The sequence below is a fragment of the Ruditapes philippinarum genome, unplaced genomic scaffold, assembly GCF_026571515.1.
Source record: "Ruditapes philippinarum isolate M1 unplaced genomic scaffold, ASM2657151v2 ctg6236_1_1_1_1, whole genome shotgun sequence".
Taxonomy (NCBI): Eukaryota; Metazoa; Mollusca; class Bivalvia; order Venerida; family Veneridae; genus Ruditapes; species Ruditapes philippinarum.
This window is the reverse complement of record NW_026864714.1, coordinates 590-22,956: the sequence shown is the minus strand read 5'-3', so window position 1 is coordinate 22,956 and position 22,367 is coordinate 590. Positions and strand designations below refer to the sequence as shown.

At 31.1% G+C, this 22,367-nt stretch overlaps 3 protein-coding genes and 1 long non-coding RNA gene across 4 annotated transcripts; 3 read left to right on the top strand and 1 right to left on the bottom strand.

Annotated features, from left to right (window-relative positions):
* Positions 1 to 992: 992 nt before the first annotated feature.
* Positions 993 to 5,077, bottom strand: LOC132726607 (uncharacterized). The gene is made up of 3 exons (XR_009625219.1): positions 4,675 to 5,077; positions 3,716 to 3,868; positions 993 to 3,437 (listed from the first exon to the last, which is right to left on the bottom strand). It is a non-coding gene; the product is annotated as an uncharacterized LOC132726607 (long non-coding RNA).
* A 2,687-nt stretch (positions 5,078 to 7,764) lies between these two features.
* Positions 7,765 to 10,614, top strand: LOC132726606 (E3 ubiquitin-protein ligase Midline-1-like). The gene is made up of 2 exons (XM_060711941.1): positions 7,765 to 7,925; positions 10,120 to 10,614. Exon 2 carries the CDS (start codon positions 10,132 to 10,134, stop codon positions 10,612 to 10,614), a length of 483 nt encoding a protein of 160 aa, XP_060567924.1. The 5' UTR covers positions 7,765 to 7,925; positions 10,120 to 10,131.
* Positions 10,611 to 12,685, top strand: LOC132726604 (uncharacterized). The gene has a single exon (XM_060711939.1). The coding sequence runs from the start codon at positions 10,623 to 10,625 to the stop codon at positions 11,931 to 11,933; it is 1,311 nt and encodes a 436-aa protein (XP_060567922.1). The 5' UTR covers positions 10,611 to 10,622; the 3' UTR covers positions 11,934 to 12,685.
* Positions 12,686 to 18,287: 5,602 nt separating this feature from the next.
* Positions 18,288 to 21,826, top strand: LOC132726608 (uncharacterized). Its single transcript, XM_060711943.1, has 2 exons — positions 18,288 to 18,408; positions 19,946 to 21,826. Exon 2 carries the CDS (start codon positions 19,958 to 19,960, stop codon positions 21,758 to 21,760), a length of 1,803 nt encoding a protein of 600 aa, XP_060567926.1. The 5' UTR covers positions 18,288 to 18,408; positions 19,946 to 19,957; the 3' UTR covers positions 21,761 to 21,826.
* The last annotated feature ends 541 nt before the right edge of the window (positions 21,827 to 22,367 follow it).

Below are 22,367 nucleotides of genomic sequence, written 5' to 3'. Positions count from 1 at the left end.
GTTGACAGGTTATATGGCCGTATATCAACGGCTGTTTGCAATATAACCCTCGCCTAACGGCTCGGGTTATATTTACAAATAACCGTTTTTATCCTGCTACTGTCTATATCATCAGCTGGATAAAGTCTTGCCGGATAAACTTGTCTATCTCCAGTCATTACGTCAAAATGATGACGTCACATGGTTAACAGCAAAACAAAACTGCATATAGATGCTATTTTATCGGGGAAAAGAAGAATGAAACCATTTAATTATTCTAAAAACATTATAAAAAGCAAGATAAATCAAATACATGGTTGATGCCGGGATGGAAAATGTTTATCCGGTTCGCTGCGAAAGTGAATCTTGGCTCGCTAAAGCTCGCCAAGATACACTTTCTCGCTCACCGGATCAACCTTCTCCATCCCGACATCAACCATGTATTTTCTATATGTGTCATGGAATGCAAATATGGGGTTTCTTGACCAAATTTTTGATTTTCACTTTTTTTTATTTTCTAAATCTATGAAATATCAGAAGTAATTCCTGAAAATTTGAAGGTCGTGTCTTTCTTATTTACAAAGTTATACATAATTTTGTGAGTATGGTGTCCAGTAAGTAATTAAAAATACACATAAAAATCTTTGATCTTTGTGATGTTTAAAGGTGTATGAGGAAAACAACTTTTGAAGCTAAAATGAATTTTGTGAAAAAATTGTTTTATGTTATTAAAGTTAAAAAATGTTGTAGAATATTTTTGGAATACAGCCACCATAATTAAAGAATCATTTACATTATGTTGCCTAGCAACGGACCTATTCCTGGGTTCTTCCTGGCCTTTTTCGTGTAAAAAGTTATGTGCTAGGTTTATTTTATAACACTTGCAAGTATCAATTCGAAATATATTCTTCTTTCACATTTGCAAATAGTTCTATTGCATTTCTACAGTGCTAACAGGACATATTACTGTTGAGAGATATCATAATACAACTTCAAAAGAACTAAACACAGTGTCCATTTATCATTCATTTATTAACTTTATTCAGATATTTACTCTGACAGCAGACAACAGTTTAATACAACAGTAAATGAAAGATGACTCAAGTATAACATCATCAAAGGTAGTGACACTAAATATAGGGCATAATTACACAAATACAACATGAAGGAGCTATATTCTGTTACCTAGCAACCATGGAATATTCTAAATTTTTGTAGTTTATTTTGTAAATATACAAATTTCTTGGTAAAATACAGTTAACAAAGTAGCAGAAATAAATAAATTTTCAATAAAATTATAAACAATGCCTATAAATTACTTTTCAATAATTTTCCATTGAAGATATAACATACAATCCATGTTCTGCACACTTGACTAGTGTTAGTAAGTCATGCAGATTTTAGCAGAACTCAGTATTTTTGCCATGTATATTGCTCTGTATGTTTTACAATAACCAATAAGCATTTGATCAAATCACTGTTACTTTCCATATTACATAAATATATTTATCTGCTGTATAACTGATTTACATAATACCTAAGCAATAAGTAAAAATTAGTCAGTGTTGCCAAGCAACCACAAAATCTTCCATAGTTTCCTTTTAAATTTTACAAATTTTAAGTTTGATTAAAAAAGATCTCAAAATACCATGAACAAAGCAGGATGATTACAAAAAACAAATTACAACTATTAAAACTGCAAATAAAATCTTAATAATAGTTCTTGGATCAAAGTATCCTTAAACTCACTTTACTATAGGTTTTGAATTTATATAGATATTATTAATATACATAATTTCATAAAAGTATGTTCAGTTACATCTGGTGTTAACTACACTGTTTCACAACAAAGTAAGGACTTTGAATTAACTAGCATTATATTTAATTAAAATGACATAAAGATAATTCCTACAAAAAAATGTTCCTTACTTAAAACTGCCTCTGCATATAATTAGGTTGCTTAGCAACCAATGAATAATATATTTTTTTTTTATAAATTTCTAAATTTCCAAAATTTTACAGGCATACAGGAGATTACAACTTAGTTAAAAATAGCAATTTGTGCTATTATAAAAAAATGAAAACAATATCACAAATAATGTGTAACTGAACTTAATAAGGTATTCAGAGAACAGCCTGCCTCACCATTCCTTAATAATATAAATTAAAAATGATACTTCTAATATCATGCTCACAACATTTATTTTCAGGTACATTTAAGGTTCTCTGTTTTAATATTTTTTAACTTAGTGATGATTATTTTTCAATTATTTTCAATGTGATCAAACATATAAAGTATTTTTATTATGATGCACCTGTTTAAAATCCTTCCCAACTGAAGGGAATATTGGTTGCCTAGCTACCATTTAATATTCTTTGATTTTGCTACTTCTTTTAACAATTTTAAGGATTGGTGATAATTTACAATGTGATTCTACACTAATATCAACATAAAAATTCAACTGACCTATCATTGTTATAGATAAAGTATTTTTCATATTCTACAACTAAAAAATGTTTAAAATTTGACAACAAGTACTGAAGCTTAATGTTACTTTACATTTTCATACAGTCATTTTCAATCTAGATTAAAGCTTAAGATCAGTTGACAGTTGATCAATTCATAACATGCATAGGTTCAATAGAATTCTATAACTTAGAGTAAAATGACAAATGTTGTATTACACTAAACTTAATCTAATAAACATTTTGTAAAAATGATGGAAATTAGTAACTTGTAAACTGACATGGATCCAAAAATAATATAGGCAGCCTTTAAATAATATCTATGCATCAATGATCCACACACTTGTTAATATAGCATTAGTCCTTAGAGCACCAGTTATGCAACACACTTGCAGTCTTATCTTATGAAGCATCTACTTGTATCATAAGCTATATTTGAAATGAAGAAAATAATGACAGTCCATACATGACCACTATGTTATAGGAACTCCAATTATACTCAAGAGTAAAAGACTGCTCTTTCTCTTTCCACCCTTTTCTCATAATTGTCAATATCCAACTTTATTTCTGGTTTATAACTGGTTTTGGCCACACATTATTTTAGCTATGTCAGATTTGAAGAACTGCCCAATTTGTTCAAATAGACACTAATGTCTTGCTGCATCATTACTGTACTTCAGGTAAAAGACCTCTGGGAGGCAATTGTTTCAGTAAAAACATTTTTACCTCTACAGAGTTAATATATTCTTTACATGTTATAACACTTGGCTCCATTGCACTTGCACAAAAATGGTGGTATTTGGATAACAGTTTGAGGGCTTAACTTAATAAATGACTTCATAGGGATTTTCTGGATCATCTATAAGCTGTAGGATATTGTGCCCATATCTTGATGACTTCAGGACAGTACACTTAGGCAACCTGTTGCACTGTTTTTCACTTTCCAGATATAAAAGTACCAAGCATGTTGAGACTGACACTTCCATGAAGTCCTAAAATACATATAAATTGGAAATTTAAAAAGTTTGCATAGGATATAAATAGTACTTAAGTAAATAATACTTAAAATTTAGATTATATTTAACTGAATATTCCTTTTGCAACTGAAAATACTATAGCATAGGAGAATAAATTAATAATAAAATTCATGGCAAAGGAACACATCTGACAAGAAAAAAATATAGAAATCTACCTTGATAATATTTTTAAACATGTTTTTTACAATATGCACATGAAAAAATATGTCAAAAAATGTTATGGGCAAACTAACCTGATCCCTCTACACAAACACCAAACACATGGAACATTCTTGGTGTCCTAAAACATATTGGATCAACCGGTTGAGAATGATGGGAAAAGTGCACTTGTTGGGCATAATCCCAAAGGTTGGAGTTCTTTACATCAAGAGTGCATGGTGAAGTGCCTGAAATGTACAGTAATTAAATTTATAAATTATGTTTTATTGATATACAGTTATACAATTTATAGAACAGTCAGATTTTCCTGAGGTCCTCATGTTTTGCTAATAAGGCACCTGCAGATATGATTCCTTTAATAAGACTTGTCATAGGGCTGTGACTTTTTTTAATTTAAATATTAGTTTAATCATTTCAAACAAGTTCAGGCTTAGGTATTCATTGATGTGCTTCTAAATGTGAACAAACATTTTGATATTTTGATGTGACATCATATGCCTTACAGAAACATAGTGTAAATACATGCTAAGTGTAAGCGTTACACTATAGTCTAGTTGTGTCAATGAAAAAATATATGTCTATGCACTCATTCAATACCCTCCATTTATTGAGTCTGGTTATGAGAAATTATGGAAACTGCAACATCTCCATATTTTTAATTTTAAATATCTGAAATATTTAAACAGCTCAAACAATGGAGCCAGAGATATATTTTCACTTTTGGTATACAAGTTTTCAACAGCTCAAATTTTTATTCTCATACATGTACTGTACAGTATGCATGGAAGAAAGTAAAGATTAAAATTCTTGAAAATCTTTAATTTCCTCACTTTGATGATTGTTTTATCTAAGAGATTAATTAAATAAATTTTGGTTTTAATTGCATTGAGTAAATAATTACTTGGCTGCCATTTTCCATGTTGCTATCAACAAATCGTTGTCCAGGAACTGCAATTGTTTCTACTTCCGGGTATAATTATTTTCCGATAAAATACATATTTAAGCAAAAATACTAGAAAAAATAAATACTCACCTAACCCGAATAATCCAGTTATATATAAGTTTTGTCAAAGCAGACGTTGTCAGTGTAAAATATTCTTTAAAACACCGAAAAACATCGAATCAATTCACCAATATTTTATCAACAATCAATGTCAGATGACGTAATCAGTTGTCCTCGTAAAAATCTTTTCCCGTGATAATTTTACTTGCTGTCATAGGATGAACGGTAGCAAATTATTTTTGCCGTTGATTACTCTGTATGAATCAGGACCCCATGTGCTGACAAGTCATTTATTATATAATTAAGCGCTGTTTTACTGCCAGATGAACGGAAAAATAATGAGGAAAAAATGGCGTCAAAGATCTCGCATTTTCTCGATAACGACGTCAACGTCAAGAAGCCCCATTTTTGCATTCCACTACACATATATAGGGTCATATATAACATGTCAACGATCTTTATAACAAATAATGTAAACGTCGCGATTATCCAATAAAAGCGAAGTTACAAACGTGCAGTATTATAATACACACAAATATAATATAATCAGAGTGACGTAACGTCATTGTGCGACTTGAACGATTAATGACTCACGTGGCCCAAAATTAAATAAATACGGAATAGTATGTTGTAGTTGCTTTCTGATGCTTTGATTTTAGCTACGAGCAGCGGTGGAAAATTGATATCTAAAAAAATCAATCTTATGAAAACATATAGACAAGTCAGCTGAATTTGAAAAGAATGAGCATACTATCACTTCAAGAAATAGAGGATATTGAATGAGTGTAAGTTCAATACTGAATCTATTCGAGCCTGTGGCGAGCATGATATTATTTTATTCTACGAGTTCAAGAAAACAGTAATGAACTTACACACATTTTATGTTCTATTTGTCACATACCAAAAATAAAGACTGCTTAAAGTGAAAAAAGCGTCATTTTTCATTGACGCGCCCTCTATTATAACGCTAACATTTAGCGCGCCGTAACGCTATGTTTGTGTCATGTTAAAATATATGCAGTGTTGTGCACGGTCGTGCAATACCATATTTACGGAGTCGCAAAATCGGCACGGGTGTGTGATAAAATCAAATTGAGACAAATGTACTAGAAAATTATCTAAAAGTAAAATGATTAATGATTACATGCCGTGTGCGATTTTTTTGTAATATGCATGAATGGAAAGTGCGATTGCAATTCTTTGTTCATGTTGTAATATTTTAGTTTTAAATACATTTAGTCAAAACTAAAGGACAAAATATGAAACATGTGAAAAGAAAACCGGTCAATTTAGTGTCTTTATTTTTTTGATTTAATGAGTTCGTGTAGTTAACCGGACAGCCGGAACACTTTTCTGCTTAGTCCAGTTGTTCTGGTCGTTTAGGCTGGCTGGAACTCGCTTCCTGAAAAAGGCTAGCTAGAGGTAATACAGTAAAACCTGTGCAAAAGACCGTTGGTTTATTTTATTATAGAATTTCATATTAGTAAACACTTCATCTCCGGCTACCTCGTTTGACCAGGTTTAACTGTATTATCATCAGCCAGAACAGCCCAAACTATCGGACTAGGCAAAATTGTGAAGACTCACAAAGTATATTTTGATAATGTGATCAGATATATTATCTGAATTGAATACTAGTTGTATAAAGGCAAAAACTTTATCATTATAATATATAATTTTATAACAAAACAGAACAGAACAATATTAACTTTAGTTACATGAATCAATACAATAGTATTTAATGTAAAGTATATCAATATATATTAAGTGACATGCCAACTGGGCCTCTGAAGAAGTACTATCAATATTTATTTTATTTAGACATCATATTATTAAAAGTTTTATTTATATATATGTTGGTAATTATTTTGGTCAATTTTGAAACGGATTATAGAGGCGCGTAAGTACAAACTTCACTTCCCATAGATATGCAACTTCTTTTTCGAGATAACTTCTTTGAAGTGATATGTGAAACACCCCTTTTGAATAAAGTGTCAACCAACTAGCGATTATTCTATATTTAAGAAATAATATATCCCAAACTGTGATTTTATTGCTCAATAAAATCACTGTTTGGAGTTCGGATGCGGGGAATTATATCACGAGGGCGTAGCCCGAGTGATATAATGATGCGCATCCGAACGACAAACAGTGATGTTATCAAGCAATAAAATCATCGATTTGGATATATTATTTCGATTCTAACACAACATCAACAAATAAATGCTGCCGTACATGATAATTAGCTAAATTGCGTCTGATTTGTTTCCGTACTTATTCTTAGCGCGTCACATTTTTAGTGGTTACGTCACGTGTATAATGATTACGTCACATGTCTAAATATAGAACGTCAAACAGTGATTTTATTGCATAATAACACACACTTTCGGTTCTTCTATGTTCAATAGGGAAAAATGCGGGTCGTGTTAGAATTAAAGTTATATCTAGTAACATTAGGTATACACGACACGTACATGAATGCACGATAAGGTTGACCGTATTATCTCCCTTACATATTTATTTTATATATACATTTTCGATTACTATACGAATACTAACTTACGGACTTATCAAAAAATCTTACATCTCGCAATATTTCTACATTACATACCGTAAATAACTTTAAAGATAATGCAACAATTAAAGTTTATCAGTCCTTCAGTAAATTTTCTATATCAAATTATTAAATTATTGTCGCCACATAGTTTTTGCATTCTATCTTTCAAAATAAATATATTCAGTATGAAATTCTAGACTTCAAATTATGTTCATCGCAAAGTTTTGTATTCTTTCAATAAATTTGACTTATTCAGTATTGAATATGAAATTTTATACTTCAATAAATGTCTGCAAAAATATCTAACCAACAAATGAGCATAGTATCTGTTTAACCTGCTCATAATTGCTTAAGTTACTTTGATATTCAATTTCTGTGGAAGATGTCTAAAGGTTGAGTTCTCTCTGCTGATTGCCCAACAATTAAATGTTAGGCAAGTGAAACAAGGACATCATTCAGATAATGGTCCGTGGTCCGTGGTACATTTACATTTTAATCAGATTATTAAGAGATAGTGGAGATTTGTTTATTTGCACAAAGATATAACTTAATATACATGTATCTCATAACAACATATCTATAGGGACATTAACATTCGTTTGAAACATGTAAACGGTTCAAATTTCGATTGGATTACAATAACAATTTCACAAATGACAAAATGGCGATGAAGAGCTAGTGTGTAACAGAAGGAATCTAAATAAAGGAAAAGGAGATTTTTTAGGTATTTATATCTTGTATTTATGAACGTTTCATCAGAAAACTTTCAATAATGACAATGTACTTTTACATATCAGTAGTCTAATATAAAAGTTACACAGAAAAATAATGCATATTAAAAATATTGAAAAAAAATCAAGAAAAAAATCAACTCGCGGTCGAGTCAACATGTTCATACTTGAAAAATTAGAACAGAGTCCCTAAATCTAATTTTATGTATCCTAATATCTATTTAAACACAAGTCTTTATTTGTATATCTCACAGCTTGTGCTAAATGTATTCTTAAAAAGAAAATAATGAAAGTATGCTTGTCTAAATCAAATATATGTATTATTTATCTGATTTTACAATATACAAAACAAAGGAGAATACTAGTAACATACAACCTTACAAATATTTTTTTCAGAATTAAAAACGGTAAAATTATTATTAAAAATATGTCTGACAATCAATCAATTTAAAAATGCCCACAAAAGTAGAATTATAAACATATACGATTTAATGTCAAAGAAATTTTCATAATTTTGTACTCTAGGTTTCTACAACCATGACAATAAGTATAACAATAATGAACTGTTTATTTTTATATCAATGTAATTTAGATGGACGTTTACTCAATATATTGGATTAAACTTAGTTAACAACTCCAAGTATTAAACTACTATTCGTTTACATGTTTACTTTACACCGAAATATCGTATCCGTCGAGGTTCTTTTCCGAAGTTTGACGGAAAGGGTCGAGAAGATGCGATTGTAACAGTGATTACAAACACTTTCGATAGAAAAAAATGCGGGTTTTGTTTAAAATTTCTTTGATTTTGGAATTTGAATGTTTCTCAAATAAAAGAAAAGATTTAAATTTACTGTAAATTTATATTTCAGAAATTTATCAAAACATGGTCCTTTACATTTAGATTAACATTAACTTCGTTCGCATTAAAAATGTAATAGTGTTATAATAACTTAAATCTGCTTGATGAATGTATATGTCTTGTGAGGTTTACAAATTAATACATGTCTGATAAAACATATATCGCTTATTTTATTTTTTTACTGCTGCTGTTACTTATTCGCATGATATAAACTTTGTAATGATTCAAGTTTTTTTTAAATACAGTATTTATTTTTATCGTATAGTATGAAAATAAATACTTCACGTGTCGGGGTAGCCACAAGTAAAATATGTTAACTTTTTTATCACAAGATGAAAATAAATCCTTTATGTTTATAAAAGATTTTTGTTTATTATATACTTTATCTCTTTTTTGACCTTGAAATTCTTAAGACTTCTCTTTCAATTTTGGGTATTGGCAGAATTAAGAAAAAGTAGTCCGGCAAGTTACCAATGGAAATACAGAAAATATGTTTCACTGAAAAATACGGAAAACAGAAAAAATTAAAATATGCATTTTATTTCATAAATATTTAGTTATACTTCATTATGTTATAATATAATAAAACAGTATCTTGTTTCATTATAATTTGTATACCCTTTTGTTTGCTTTAAATAAAAAAAATCACTCTTAATAAGGATAAATTGTTGATACAATGTATTGTCACTTTTCTTTTTAATCCTTTTTTTAGGTTAATAATGCATTTCATAGGCCAGGTATAATTCTCTCGGAAAAGAAAAAAAAATCTATGAATGACAATTTTCATGCATTACAGTAACGATGACTGACCATTAAATGAGCCGTGTCATGACAAAACCAACATAATGGGTTTGCGACCAGCATGGATCAGGATCCATGCTGTTCGCTTACAAACCCTATAACAAGTAGATAAACTGATAGCGAACAGCATGGATCCTGATCAGACTGCGAGCATGCGCAGGCTGGTCTGGATCCATGCTGGTCGCAAACACATTATGTTGGTTTTGTCGTGACACGGCTCAAATGTAGTTCATTATTGTAAAACATATTCGCGTTTATTGGCATTTTTTAGAATACGAATCAATTGTAAATCCATGCATGTGTAATTAGGTTTATATTAATTGATTGGATTAAAACTGGTATGGGATTGACATACTACTTGACAACTCAGGGCAATGAATAAAGGAACTTTTAATATATAAATAAGAAATAAGATCGTTGTATTGTGTATAATGTGTTTATTTGTTTTTAAAAATGGGTGCTTACATCCATTATGCAGCTTACATCCATGTTATTTTGAACTGTCATTAATAAATAAATTTCAGAACGAACTAACAATGGAAGTTCCTGGTAAACAAAAACCAAAAAAGACATTTTCTGTTTCACGAGGTTCAGCTGAAGACTTTCTTTTGTTCTGTATCCCGTGTGATAGAGATGGTGCCCGGGTACCAGCAAAAGGTTATTGTTCAACCTGCAAAGAACATCTTTGTGACACTTGTTACAAGCATCACAAGAAACAAACTCCATCACGTCATCATATTCTGCTAGATCAAGACTCCATGCCAACTACACCAATCGTTCCAATCGTAAAAGACGAATTTGATAGTTGTGATGATCATGAAGACGAAAAACTGAAATTCTACTGCAAAGAGCATGACATCGTTGTTTGCAGTGTTTGTGTAACGCTGAATCACAGGTTATGTAATGTAGAATACATACCGAAACTCTCGAAGCATATTCTAGACAGTGAAGAACTTAATGAAATAATGGCAGAAATGAAAGCACTGAGGATAATTATAAAATCACAGATAAGAGAGTAAAAGATGAGATGAAAGCTATTTCTAAAAACCATGATGACGTAATAAAGGCGATTCATCAATTCAGAAAAGAAATAAATAAACGTCTAGATGAAATGGAAAAACATGTGGTCAAAGAAGCTGACAACATACTTCTTAAACAACAAACGAAACTTAATGATTTATCAACAGGTGTACAAGAAATCACAGATAAACTGACTGAAAAACGAAAACGCATTGATAACCTGATACAAAGAAAATGCCTTGATAAGCTGTTTGTTGAAATGAAAGAAACAAAGAAACGAGTTGAAGAAATGAGGATGAAGCAAAAACAATATAGTCGAGTAGATGTTTTCCAGACTGTATCATTTGTCAAAAACAGTGATATTTTCGATATGTTAGATAGACATAAGCAACTTGGAGAACTTATTACAAAGAAAACATCCATGGTTGAAAATGTTCCAGTGATGAAACCTACATCAACACCGTCTGAGGATAAGACGCTAAATCTTGAGGTTTTTGAAGATATAGATATGAATTCTTCATCGGGAAATACAGAATGTTACATAACCGGGATAGAAGTCCTCAAGCCCGACAAGATAGTTATGTGTGATAACAGCGGCAATAAAAATGTTAAATGCTATGATACAGTACAGAAGAAAGTTGTATCAGAGATAAAATTAACTGAGTCACCGTTTGATGTTGCAGCTATAACGGATGATAAGTTCGTCGTTACTGTAACTGATGAGAGAAGTATTCATTTCATGTCGCTAAGAAATCAACGCATAGTTTTTGATCGTAAGATGAATATCAACGAGAACTGTTTTGGTATTGCTTACAGCCAAGATAAGCTTGTTGTGTCATGTAATTTTGATCCAGGAAAAGTTCTAGTTCTTGACCTACAAGGTAAAATATTGCAAGAGTTTAGTGGAGATAAGAGTCTGTTCTGCTTTCCCCTGTATGTCACGGTGAATACAGCTGGAACGTCTATATATGTTAGTGACTATAGTTATACTGTGAATGCTGTAAAACAACTAGACTGGCAGGGAAACGTTATAAATACCTATCAACCAGCACAGGGAGGAAGCTATCTACGAGGTATTTGTGAATTAGATGATGGTACATTTCTTGTTTGTTTGCTTCAAGATAGTGACGATAATTTGCCAAGAGTATCAGACAGCTGTAAGCCGTGTAAGATAACGATAAACCAGAAACTTGGTAGTTGGTACCCGGAAGCAGTGGCATACTGTAAGAAATCTAGAAAACTTTATGTGTCTTATTGTGAAACAGGGCGTTATGATCCAAAACATCGGATAAAAATCTTTAAGGTTGATTGGTGTTAAGTTATATCATGATGAACATTATACATTCAGTTTGAACTTAGACATGTTTCGATGTAACAGTTGAAAACAAAAACATTATAGAGTTATTGTTCAAAATGATGTTTATATGATAATGTCTTTTGAAATCCAAATTGTGGGCTCGAAAATATTCTGTCAATATTTTTAGTCAATTATGTACTTTTATTTTGGGAATGATTTCAATACATACTAAGTCTTTAATTTAAATGTTAAAGACGGTGTGTAAATAATGTTTATCAGTCGATTAGAAATTTTACTTATGAAGAATTCCTGACCCAATTCTCTTTAGTGATTGATTTAAATTCCAAAAGAGTTATATTTAGAAGTTGAATATAATAAATTGTTTCCCATTTCATTTTCTAACCTTCGTTTTTACTTTACTGTATAAATTCCCTTATGTTGACATACGTTAACTTAAACGTATATTATTCACAAAAATATATTCCGTCAGTAATAAAAAGTCTTCTTAATATCCAAGGGTATATAGTGACTGAACCAGTGAAAGTCAATATAAGTTCATGTTTTGTCATAACTCCTTTCAATTATATTATTTTCTTTTCATGAACGATACATAACTTCACGTTCAATTTACAAAAAGAGTGGACCATTACCCTGTTCACCATATCAACTCGCACGTACACATATTTTGTATAAAGATATAAAAAACTAATCAATGGTTAAACAAATTTATCATTTCATTAATATGTACAACTGTTACATATGTGATTAAGCTTCAGTTTTAAAGAGAGAGAAAAAACAAAACAAAGTGAAAACAAAAGGACTAAATATGAAAAGAAAACCGATCAATTTAGTTAGTGTCTTTATTTTCGTCCTATTTTCTTAGCGATGTCGTACGGCGCGTTGTCGCGATGTCGCCCTGTCGTGCGGCTTATAAGCCAGTCCTTCGATTTGAACCGAGCGACAATGTGACATCCCGACAACACGCCGCACGACAACGCACCGTTTGACGTACATCGTTAGCGACAGGGCCCATCTCCTACGCAGTGATCTCCCCTTATCAGTACAGAGATCTCTGCCATCACAAACATTTTTATCAATATCTTGATATTTCATATTTTTTAGCTTTTGAATTTATTTTTCATTATTTTGCATGCTATTGATATTTGTTTTGGATAAAATATAACGAATGTAGGTACGAATAGTTAAAATAAATCAGAAAGAGAAAAATGACGTTAGATTTTTATGTAATGGTCGATAATTACATTTGAATTTCGACATTACGTCATGTGACTTTCATCATCATGTGACGTCTGTGAGGGCAGTGATTACAATTCTGCCAAAGGAGGTAATCACTGTGAGGAGTTTGCGACAGGGCGACAAGACGAAAGTCCGACAACGCGTCGTTTGGCGCTATGTCATGTGATGCTAGCGCCAACACGACGCACAAAAGCGTTCAAAATCAGCCACCATAGATCAATTAGTTGTATAAAGGCAAACGCTTTATCATTATAATGTTTAATATTTAAACAAAAGGGAAAAGCAAACTATTTTATAACCTCTAATTGCATGTAGCAACACAATAATATACAATGTATAGTATATCAAGTGACATGGTAACTAGGCATCTGAAGAAGTACTATCAATATTTATATTATTCAGACATCATATTATTAAAAGGAGTTTTTGATTTATATTGTCAATATTGAAACGCATTATAGAGGCGTGGGAGGATCTATGATGTTTAAACGTATGATAGAGATTATATGTGAGTATAAACTTTAGTTCCTAAAGATATGCGATCCCTTTTTGGAGACCACATTCTTTGAATTTGTACAAGAAATGTTTTAATATGTCTCATGTAGGAATGGATTACAATTTATCTTTAAAATTATCAGAAATTTGACATCTAGCGTTGTATGTTGATTAGTGAAACACAACTTTAAGAAAAGTGTCAACCAATTAGCGATTGTTCTCTATTTAAAGTCATATCTAATAACATTAGGTATACACGACACGAACATGAATCCACGATAAGGTTGACCGTATTATCTCCCTAACATATTTATTATATACTATAACTGTATGCATAATAGTTTCCACTGTCATTTTATAAAGCAAGGATCGGACTGATCAGTACTAATATATATAAAATCTTACATCTCCTCATATTACTACATAACATAACGTAAATAACTTTTAAAGATAATGCGACAATTTACCTTTATCCCTGACAGTCATTTAGTCAATTTTCTATATCAAGTTATTATCATCACATAGTGTTTGCATTCTATCATTCAAAATAAGCATATTCAGTATGAATATCTAGAATTCAATAAAATCTGAAGAAAAATATTTAACCAACAGATGAACATAGTTATCTTTAATGTTGGGCAACTTAAAGAGGGACATCATTCTACGGAAGGGTGTACTGACCCCCCTTATATATTTTTATGCCTTCATAAAAAAAACCTTTGTATAATACATATCTTTAAAAAATTGAAAAGTTATATGATATTTAAAATAGGTCTTGCAGAGTTTTATCTGTTATTATACACCATAAATCACAAATATGCATTGTTTCTTCGATGATACTTAGTATTTGGAAATTTAAGAGAACAGAATGTTCTTCTTAACATACAGTAGTTGTACACTTTAGCCTTTATCATATGAATCTCATGAAAAAAGATGTATGCATTTATAAATTAAATTAGATTCTCTTGGTATAATAAGTCGCATCTATTATTATAATATTAAATGGCCCTTTTCTCGTTTTGATATAAAAAAAAAAACATGTATAATCATTGAAAAAAGATGTAAGAAATATTTATAGTATAAGATACTCAAAGTTTCAATACCATTTATATAATAATAATATATAACAGTTAAAATATAATTATATTACATATAATACTGGCAAGGTACTCGTGTACCGCAAGCGTGCTATCATAACGATCAATTTATTTTACGAAACATATAAAACATCATCTAAGTTAAAAACTCAGGTAAAGAATATATATATTATATATGATAATATCATCTCTATATCTGTCAAACAAATAGTGCCTCGAAAACATAATGTTTTCAAATAAATAAAAGCGTTTACTCCAAGAAAACGTCTGCGTCTTGAGGTAGAATTTCAATGGAAAGAAGAAAAAACATATTTCTTATAAATAAAAGTAAGGTTTTTAGAAATACTTTAGTTTATAATACGTATCTTTAACAGTATAGTAGCCAAAAAAAAACAAACAGAAAAGATCAATATGAACTATATATATAACTTTTTAAAAACCATTACGAACTAAGTTGTTATCATGTATCGTCGTATTTTAAACAGGCATATAAAATATATAAGGGGGGTCAGTATACTCTTCCGTATCATTCAGATTATGATCCGTAATTATTATTTTATATAATTAAAGTGCCATGCTATGTTTTCTATAATCTGATTTCAATAAACAAAAAATTGTCTAGTATCTTAAATAGAATAGGACACATTTTGTAATTTAAACTTCGCGACTAATATTGTGTATACATGTATATTTGTACAATTTATGTGACGGTTTACAGTGAAGTGCTAAAATCAGTTAAATATAAAAACAACCTTATTTATAACTGTTTGATATTGATAATTAAAGTTAATGCCAAAGTTCTGTGTAATGAAATCATCGCTTGACCACGTTATCTCATTACATTTAACGTTAAAACTGTTGCCTGGTTAAGGAATAACTTCTGTCAGTTAAATAAAAATCTTATTTTCGGTGATTTAAGCATTTCTGTATGTTTAATTAAACCTTGGACACGTGTTGTACCGATACTTACATTATCTGATTCACTAGTTAATGATTGACTGCCTGGTTTAATATATATGAGCCGCGTCACGACAAAACCAACGTAATGCGTTTGCGACCAGCATTGATCCAGACAAACCTGCGCGTCCGCGCATTCTGATCAGGATCCATGCTGTTCGCTATCAGTTTCTCTATTTGTAATAGAGTTTGTAAGCGAACAGCATGGATCCTGATCAGACTGCGCAGACGCGCAGGCTGGTCTGGATCCATGCTGGTCGCAAACGCATTATGTTGGTTTTGTCGTGACGCGGCTCATATCCATACGAAAGACCTTGCTCTGTATGCTTAATCAAGGTCTTTTTCTTATACCTACTTGTGCTCTTAGTAATTTTGTCAATATTTCTCTGAAATTTGTCCGACTTTCAATTCAAGAGCTACATGTTTATATATATATAGCATTATTTATATTACACAGTGAACAGCTTGTTTATTCTACAGCAGTGATATGTTGCAATGTATTGATATCAGTCTTAAGGATTCCATTTATGAATTAACGTCAGATATACGTATCACAGATGTATGGTGCGTTTTCAGGTCAGTTACTAGTACCCCTCTCCCCAAGACCCCTCTACAACAACAAAAATTGTTCATATGAATAAATCATTTAATAACATATATCATTTACACATCACAAATCAATATTATAAAAAAATAACATATCTGTCATCCGTAAAATAAACAACATATTACAACAGCGTGATCAACCGATAGACAAGAGCAAATCTTTATTCCAATACATTTACCTGTCTAACAGTATATTTACGGAGGTATTTTACTCGAATCCGTTGTTTCTTTCATTGTACAGTTTCACCAAGATTGACATATACAGAGTTTCAATAATTCTTATATAAAACCTAAACCTTTTACAAATTGAACAATTACCTATAACTACCCGATACCCATTCACTACATCATAGCGTACAGGTTGACTGCTCGTTTCATGACTGCACATACACTTGTTTGACTCCTAGAGAGGCACTTTTGTTTTAAAGAAATCTAAATTTAAAATACTACTTGGATTTAAGTTCCTCGTGAATTTCACACACACAAGATTATTTGAAACATAAGGCACATTATACCTCAAAAACAAATAAGTTTTTACTTATAAAGAAAGGACAAGCATGAATTTTATAATATTTAAATATTGGTTTTAGAGAATGTTAGATGCTTGCTACCTAAAGAAAGTACTGATAAATGTGAAATAATTTGTCATAAAGGTAGCAAAATGCAAACAACGTAATATTTTGACTTCCATACAAAATACTAATTTCAATTTAACTGTAGTTATTGCTAAAAAGCAATTGATGAAAAAGATGGTACATGCCATTGACAAATGAGTAACTTTTCGGATACAGTAAAAGTAAACCAAAATTAAAAAAAAAATAAAAATACTATTTTAAGACATACTGCATATTTAGTGTTCAACCCTTTTACAGTTGGACACTACGCTTTCCTCTTTTGATTACATCTGACGGACCAAGTGGGAGACTCTATGATGGATAGTTCGTAAAGCCCTTTGGGACTGAATTGTCTTAATGTTCGTCTTCTGCCTTGCTTCGTCGGGCCCTTGTAGGTGATTTTCTTGTTGCTCTGTCTTCCTTTAGGACATTGAGTACTTTTGTTATGGTAATTGGGTTTACTTTTATATGTTTCTACATGATCATTTTAGTGTTTTACTTATTTAACCTTTTAGAATTTCACTTGGCGGGGATTCATTTTATTTACATTGTCTCTTTTATAGGAACATGGTGGGGCTAAGAGCGAGGTATGGTGCACCATTAACCGGTTTAAACTCCCAAGCAGTCATTTTTATGCTGCTGACCGTTCCAAGGCGGCGCCCGTCTGTGTTCCTCAGATGTATGTCTCTGTTGTTTCATACTGTTTTGGTGACACTTTTGCTTGTGTCCCTTGTTGTTTTCTCGTCTACGGTAAGTATCTTCCCCATTGCCTCTAGTTTTTATTTCTTTGATTATCACCCCCCCTTCCCCCAGTCTCCTGTCCCCTTCCCCTTTGTGGGCATATTATTCTTTTCTTTGAAATCCTAATCAGTTACAAATTATTTATCATTTAATGATTAACCTGTCCGTGCTCTGTCTTTGCCCTGTCCTGTTTTTGTTTGGGGTGCGCCTGGGCTCCTTGCCACTGGTTCTTGTGGCTGGGTCATATGAGGGTTGCGTTCATTGAACGCCGCCTTTCCTTGTTGATCTTATTTATCATATTTTAAGTTTTAAACATGTTCGCATTCAGCAGAGTTAAAGCCTATGGAATAATAAACAATGGAAGAAAATAGATATATACAAATTTGCCAAAATTATTGAAAATGTGGCATAAAAATACTATAAAAATATGTTTGATTACTGTTAAAGATATTTTGCTTAACATTTTTAATTTTAATTTTCAACTGTGAAAAACATCGCATAATTGAAAATGAAACAATATCACGATTATGAGTATACGATTTTACGTAAGAAAAAAAGAAATAAATTGTAATATAAAAAAACCTGCACAACCTATATCATAATAGTACGACCGATATCGTGTTCGAATTATATTGAAGAATTTGTTTATATTCGTTCGAAACATGGCGATGAAGGGCATTTGTGTAGGAAAAGTTATCCCGATTTAAAAAAGGAAAATACATTTTTGAGGTATTTATATCTTGTATTTATGAAATTTTCAATAGAAATCTTTCAATAGTAAAAAAGTACTTATAAATAATCTTGCATGAAACTTACACAGAAAGCCTTTGTATATTGATACTATTGAAAAATTAAAACGAGGTCGAGTCAACATTTTGATACTTGAAAAATTAGAATCCTTATATCTAACAAAACATAAACTTTATTTGAAGAAAAAAAGAAGAAAATATGCATATCTTATTCTAATATATTATTTATCTGATTAAAAAAATGCAAAACAAAGCAGAATACTAGTAACATACAACCTTATCAATATTTTTTTGTTTCTGAATTAAAAACGGTAAAATTATGATTGAAAATATGTCTGATAATCATTCAATTTAAAAATGTCTACAAAAGTAGAATTATAATCCTATACGAATTATTGTCAAAGAAATATTTATGATTTTGAACTTTTGGTTTCTAAAATCTCGATAATAAGTATGAAATAATGGACTGTTTGCTTTTATTCAGCTGCGAAAGCATCCAAGTCTTTTATTACTTTGAAAAAGTCTAATGATTTATTGCGTAATGATACGTATTAGAATTATTGCAAAGTAAATAAAGACATTCACATGCATATGCTAAACATTTTGGTTCACACTTTCTTTTTTCAATTTATTGCTAAAAAATGCTTATTGCCATTTTCTTCAGGAATATTTTTATCTTATCTTCTAAAAAAATTGACTGCTCACCTGGTTGATATCCTATAATGAGATATCGTGTGGGATGAAAATAAACATTTCACGAGTGGCGGCGATATAGAAAAGAGCTTGAATTTTATATTTATCATATCTTTTTTTCTTTTTGAACCTTACAATTCTTAAGACTTCTCCTTGGTCGAATTAAGAAAAAAGTAGTCTTGGAAGATAGAAAGAACATACGGAAAATATTTCCACTGCAGTGAAAAACAATTTTTTACAGTAGTGAAAAATAGAAATGAAAATATGCTATTTAGTTCATCAATATTTCTCAATACTTCATAAAAATAGTACATTTGTATATTTGTTCAATATAAATTGTGTACCTTTTGTTTCGCGTTGAATAAAAAAACATTTTTAATAAAGAATTAAACAATGAAATACAAATTTGACGACCGTTTTGATTATAATTGTTGATACAATGTATTGTCACGTTTCTTTGTTCCTTTTTTCCGGTTAATTACACATTTCATAGGACCGGTATTCATTGAAAAAGGTTGAATCAATGACACAATTCATGCATTATTATTATTAAAAATATCCGCGTTTATTGTTTTTATTTTGGCTTTAAAATACGAAATTAAAATCAATTGTAAATCCATATATGTGTTTATTATTAGTTTTATGTTTATTGATTAGATTTAAAATGGTATTGGATTGAGTTACAACTTCACAAGTTAGGACAATAAATAAAGAAACTACAAATCTAGAAATACGAAATAATACCGTTTTATATTGTATAGTTTGTTTATGTGTAGTCAAAAGATTGTGCTTACATCCTACTGTCATTAATAAATGAATTTCAGAACGAACCAACGATGGAAGTTTCTGGTAAACAAAAACCAAAAAAGACATTTTCTGCCTCACAAAGTTCTGCTGAGGACTTTATATTGTTCTGTATCCCGTGTGATAGAGATGGTGTCCGAGTACCAGCAAAAGGTTATTGTTCAACCTGCAAAGAACATCTTTGTGACACTTGTTACAAGCATCACAAGAAACAAACTCCATCACGTCATCATATTCTATTAGATCAAGACTCTATGCCAACTACACCAAGCGTTCCAATCGTAAAAGATGAATTTGATAGTTGTGATGATCATGAAGACGAAAAACTGAAATTCTACTGCAAAGATCATGACATCGTTGCTTGCAGTGTTTGTGTATCGCTGAATCACAGGTTATGTACAGTGGAATACATACCAAAACTCTCGGAGCATATTCTAGATAGTGAAGAACTTAATGAAATATTGGCAGAAATGAAAGCACTGGAGGATAATTATAAATCACAGATAAAGAGAGTGAAAGATGAGATAAAAGCTATTTCTCAAAACCACGATGACGTAACAAAGGCGATTCATCAATTCAGAAAAGAAATAAATACGCGTCTAGATGAAATGGAAAAATATGTTGTCAAAGAAGCTGACAACATACTTCTTAAACAGCAAGCGAAACTAAATGATTTATCAACAGGTGTACAAAAAATCACAGATATACTGACTGAAAAACAAAAACGCATTGATTACCTGATACAAAGAAGTTGCCTTGATAAACTGTTTGTTGAAATGAAAGAAACAAAGAAACGAGTTGAAGAAATGAGAGTGAAGCAAAAACAAGATAGTCGAGTAGATGTTTTCCAAGCTGTATCATTTGTCAAAAACAGTGATATTGTCGATATGTTAGATAGACATAAGCAACTGGGAAAACTTATTACAATGAAAACATCCATGGTTGAAAATGTTCCTGTGATGAAACCTACATCAACACCGTCTGAGTATAAGACGCTAAATCTCGAGGTTGTTGAAGATATAGATATAAATTCTTCATCGGGAAACACAGAATGTCACATAACCGGGATAGAAATCATCAAGCCCGACAAGATAGTTGTTTGTGATTATGGCGACAATAAAATTATAAAATGCTATGATACAGTTCAGAAGAAAGTTGTTTCAGAGATGAAAGTAACTGAGTCACCGTTTGATGTTGCAGCTATAACGGATGATAAGTTCGTCGTTACTGTACCTAATGACAGAAGTATTCATTTCATGTCGCTGAGAAATCATCGCATAGTTTCTGATCGTAAGGTGAATATCAATGAGGTGTGTTATGGTATTGCTTACAGCCAAGATAAGCTTGTTGTGTCATGTAATTATAATCCAGGAAAAGTTTTAGTTCTTGACCTACAAGGTAAAATGTTGAAAAGTTTTAGTGGAGATAATAGTCTGTACTGCTTATCCCAGTATGTCACCGTGAATACAGCTGGAACGTCTATATATGTTAGTGACTGTGGTTATACTGTGACGGCTGTTGAACAACTAGACTGGCAGGGAAATATTTCAAATACCTATCAACCAGCACAGGGAGGAACACAGCTACGAGGTATTTGTGAATTAGATGATGGCACATTTCTTGTGTGTATGAATCAAGATAGTGACGACAATTTACGGAGAGTATCAGACAACTGTAAGCCGTGTAAGTTAACGATGAATGGGAAACTTGGTAGATGGTACCCGGAAGCAGTGGCATTCTGTAAGAAATCGAGTAGACTTTATGTGTCTTATACTGAAACAGGGTGTTATGGTCCGAAACATCGAATAAAAATCTTTAAGGTTGACTGGTGTTAAGTTACATCATGATGAAAAGTATACATGTAGTTTGAACTTATACATGTTTCGATGTAACAGTTGAAATGATATTATAGAGTCATTGTTCAAAATGATGTATATATGATAATTTCTTTTGAAATTATAATGGTGGCTGGAAAATATTCTGTCAATATTTTGTTTTATTGACACCAAAGTTATTTATGTACATTTATTTTAGGAATGATTTCAGTACATACTAAGTTCTTACGGTTTGTAAATTATGTTTGACAATCAAATAGAAATTTTACTTATGAGGAAATCTCGACGCACGTCCATTTTGTGATTGATTTAAATTATGTTGAATATAATAAATAATTTCCCACTTCATTTTCTTTACTTTATTGTACTAGTATATATACCCTTATGCACTTTAAAACGCTAATTTGAATTTGCCGTAGCTTAAAACTCAAACTAGCCTAAAACTATATAAACGTCTCGATTATCCAATGTAAAATGACGTTACAAACGTGCAGTATTATAAAAAAAACTTTATAATACTGCACGTTTGTAACGTCATTTTTCAGTGGATAATCGTGACGTTTATATAGTTTTATATATACCTTTTACGACGCGGTCCGTTGCTATG

Excerpts from the sequence above, each read along its gene's own strand:
- LOC132726606 (XM_060711941.1), top strand. The coding sequence starts at position 10,132 with ATGGAAGTTCCTGGTAAACAAAAACCAAAAAAGACATTTTCTGTTTCA.
- LOC132726604 (XM_060711939.1), top strand. The coding sequence starts at position 10,623 with ATGAAAGCTATTTCTAAAAACCATGATGACGTAATAAAGGCGATTCAT.
- LOC132726608 (XM_060711943.1), top strand. The coding sequence starts at position 19,958 with ATGGAAGTTTCTGGTAAACAAAAACCAAAAAAGACATTTTCTGCCTCA.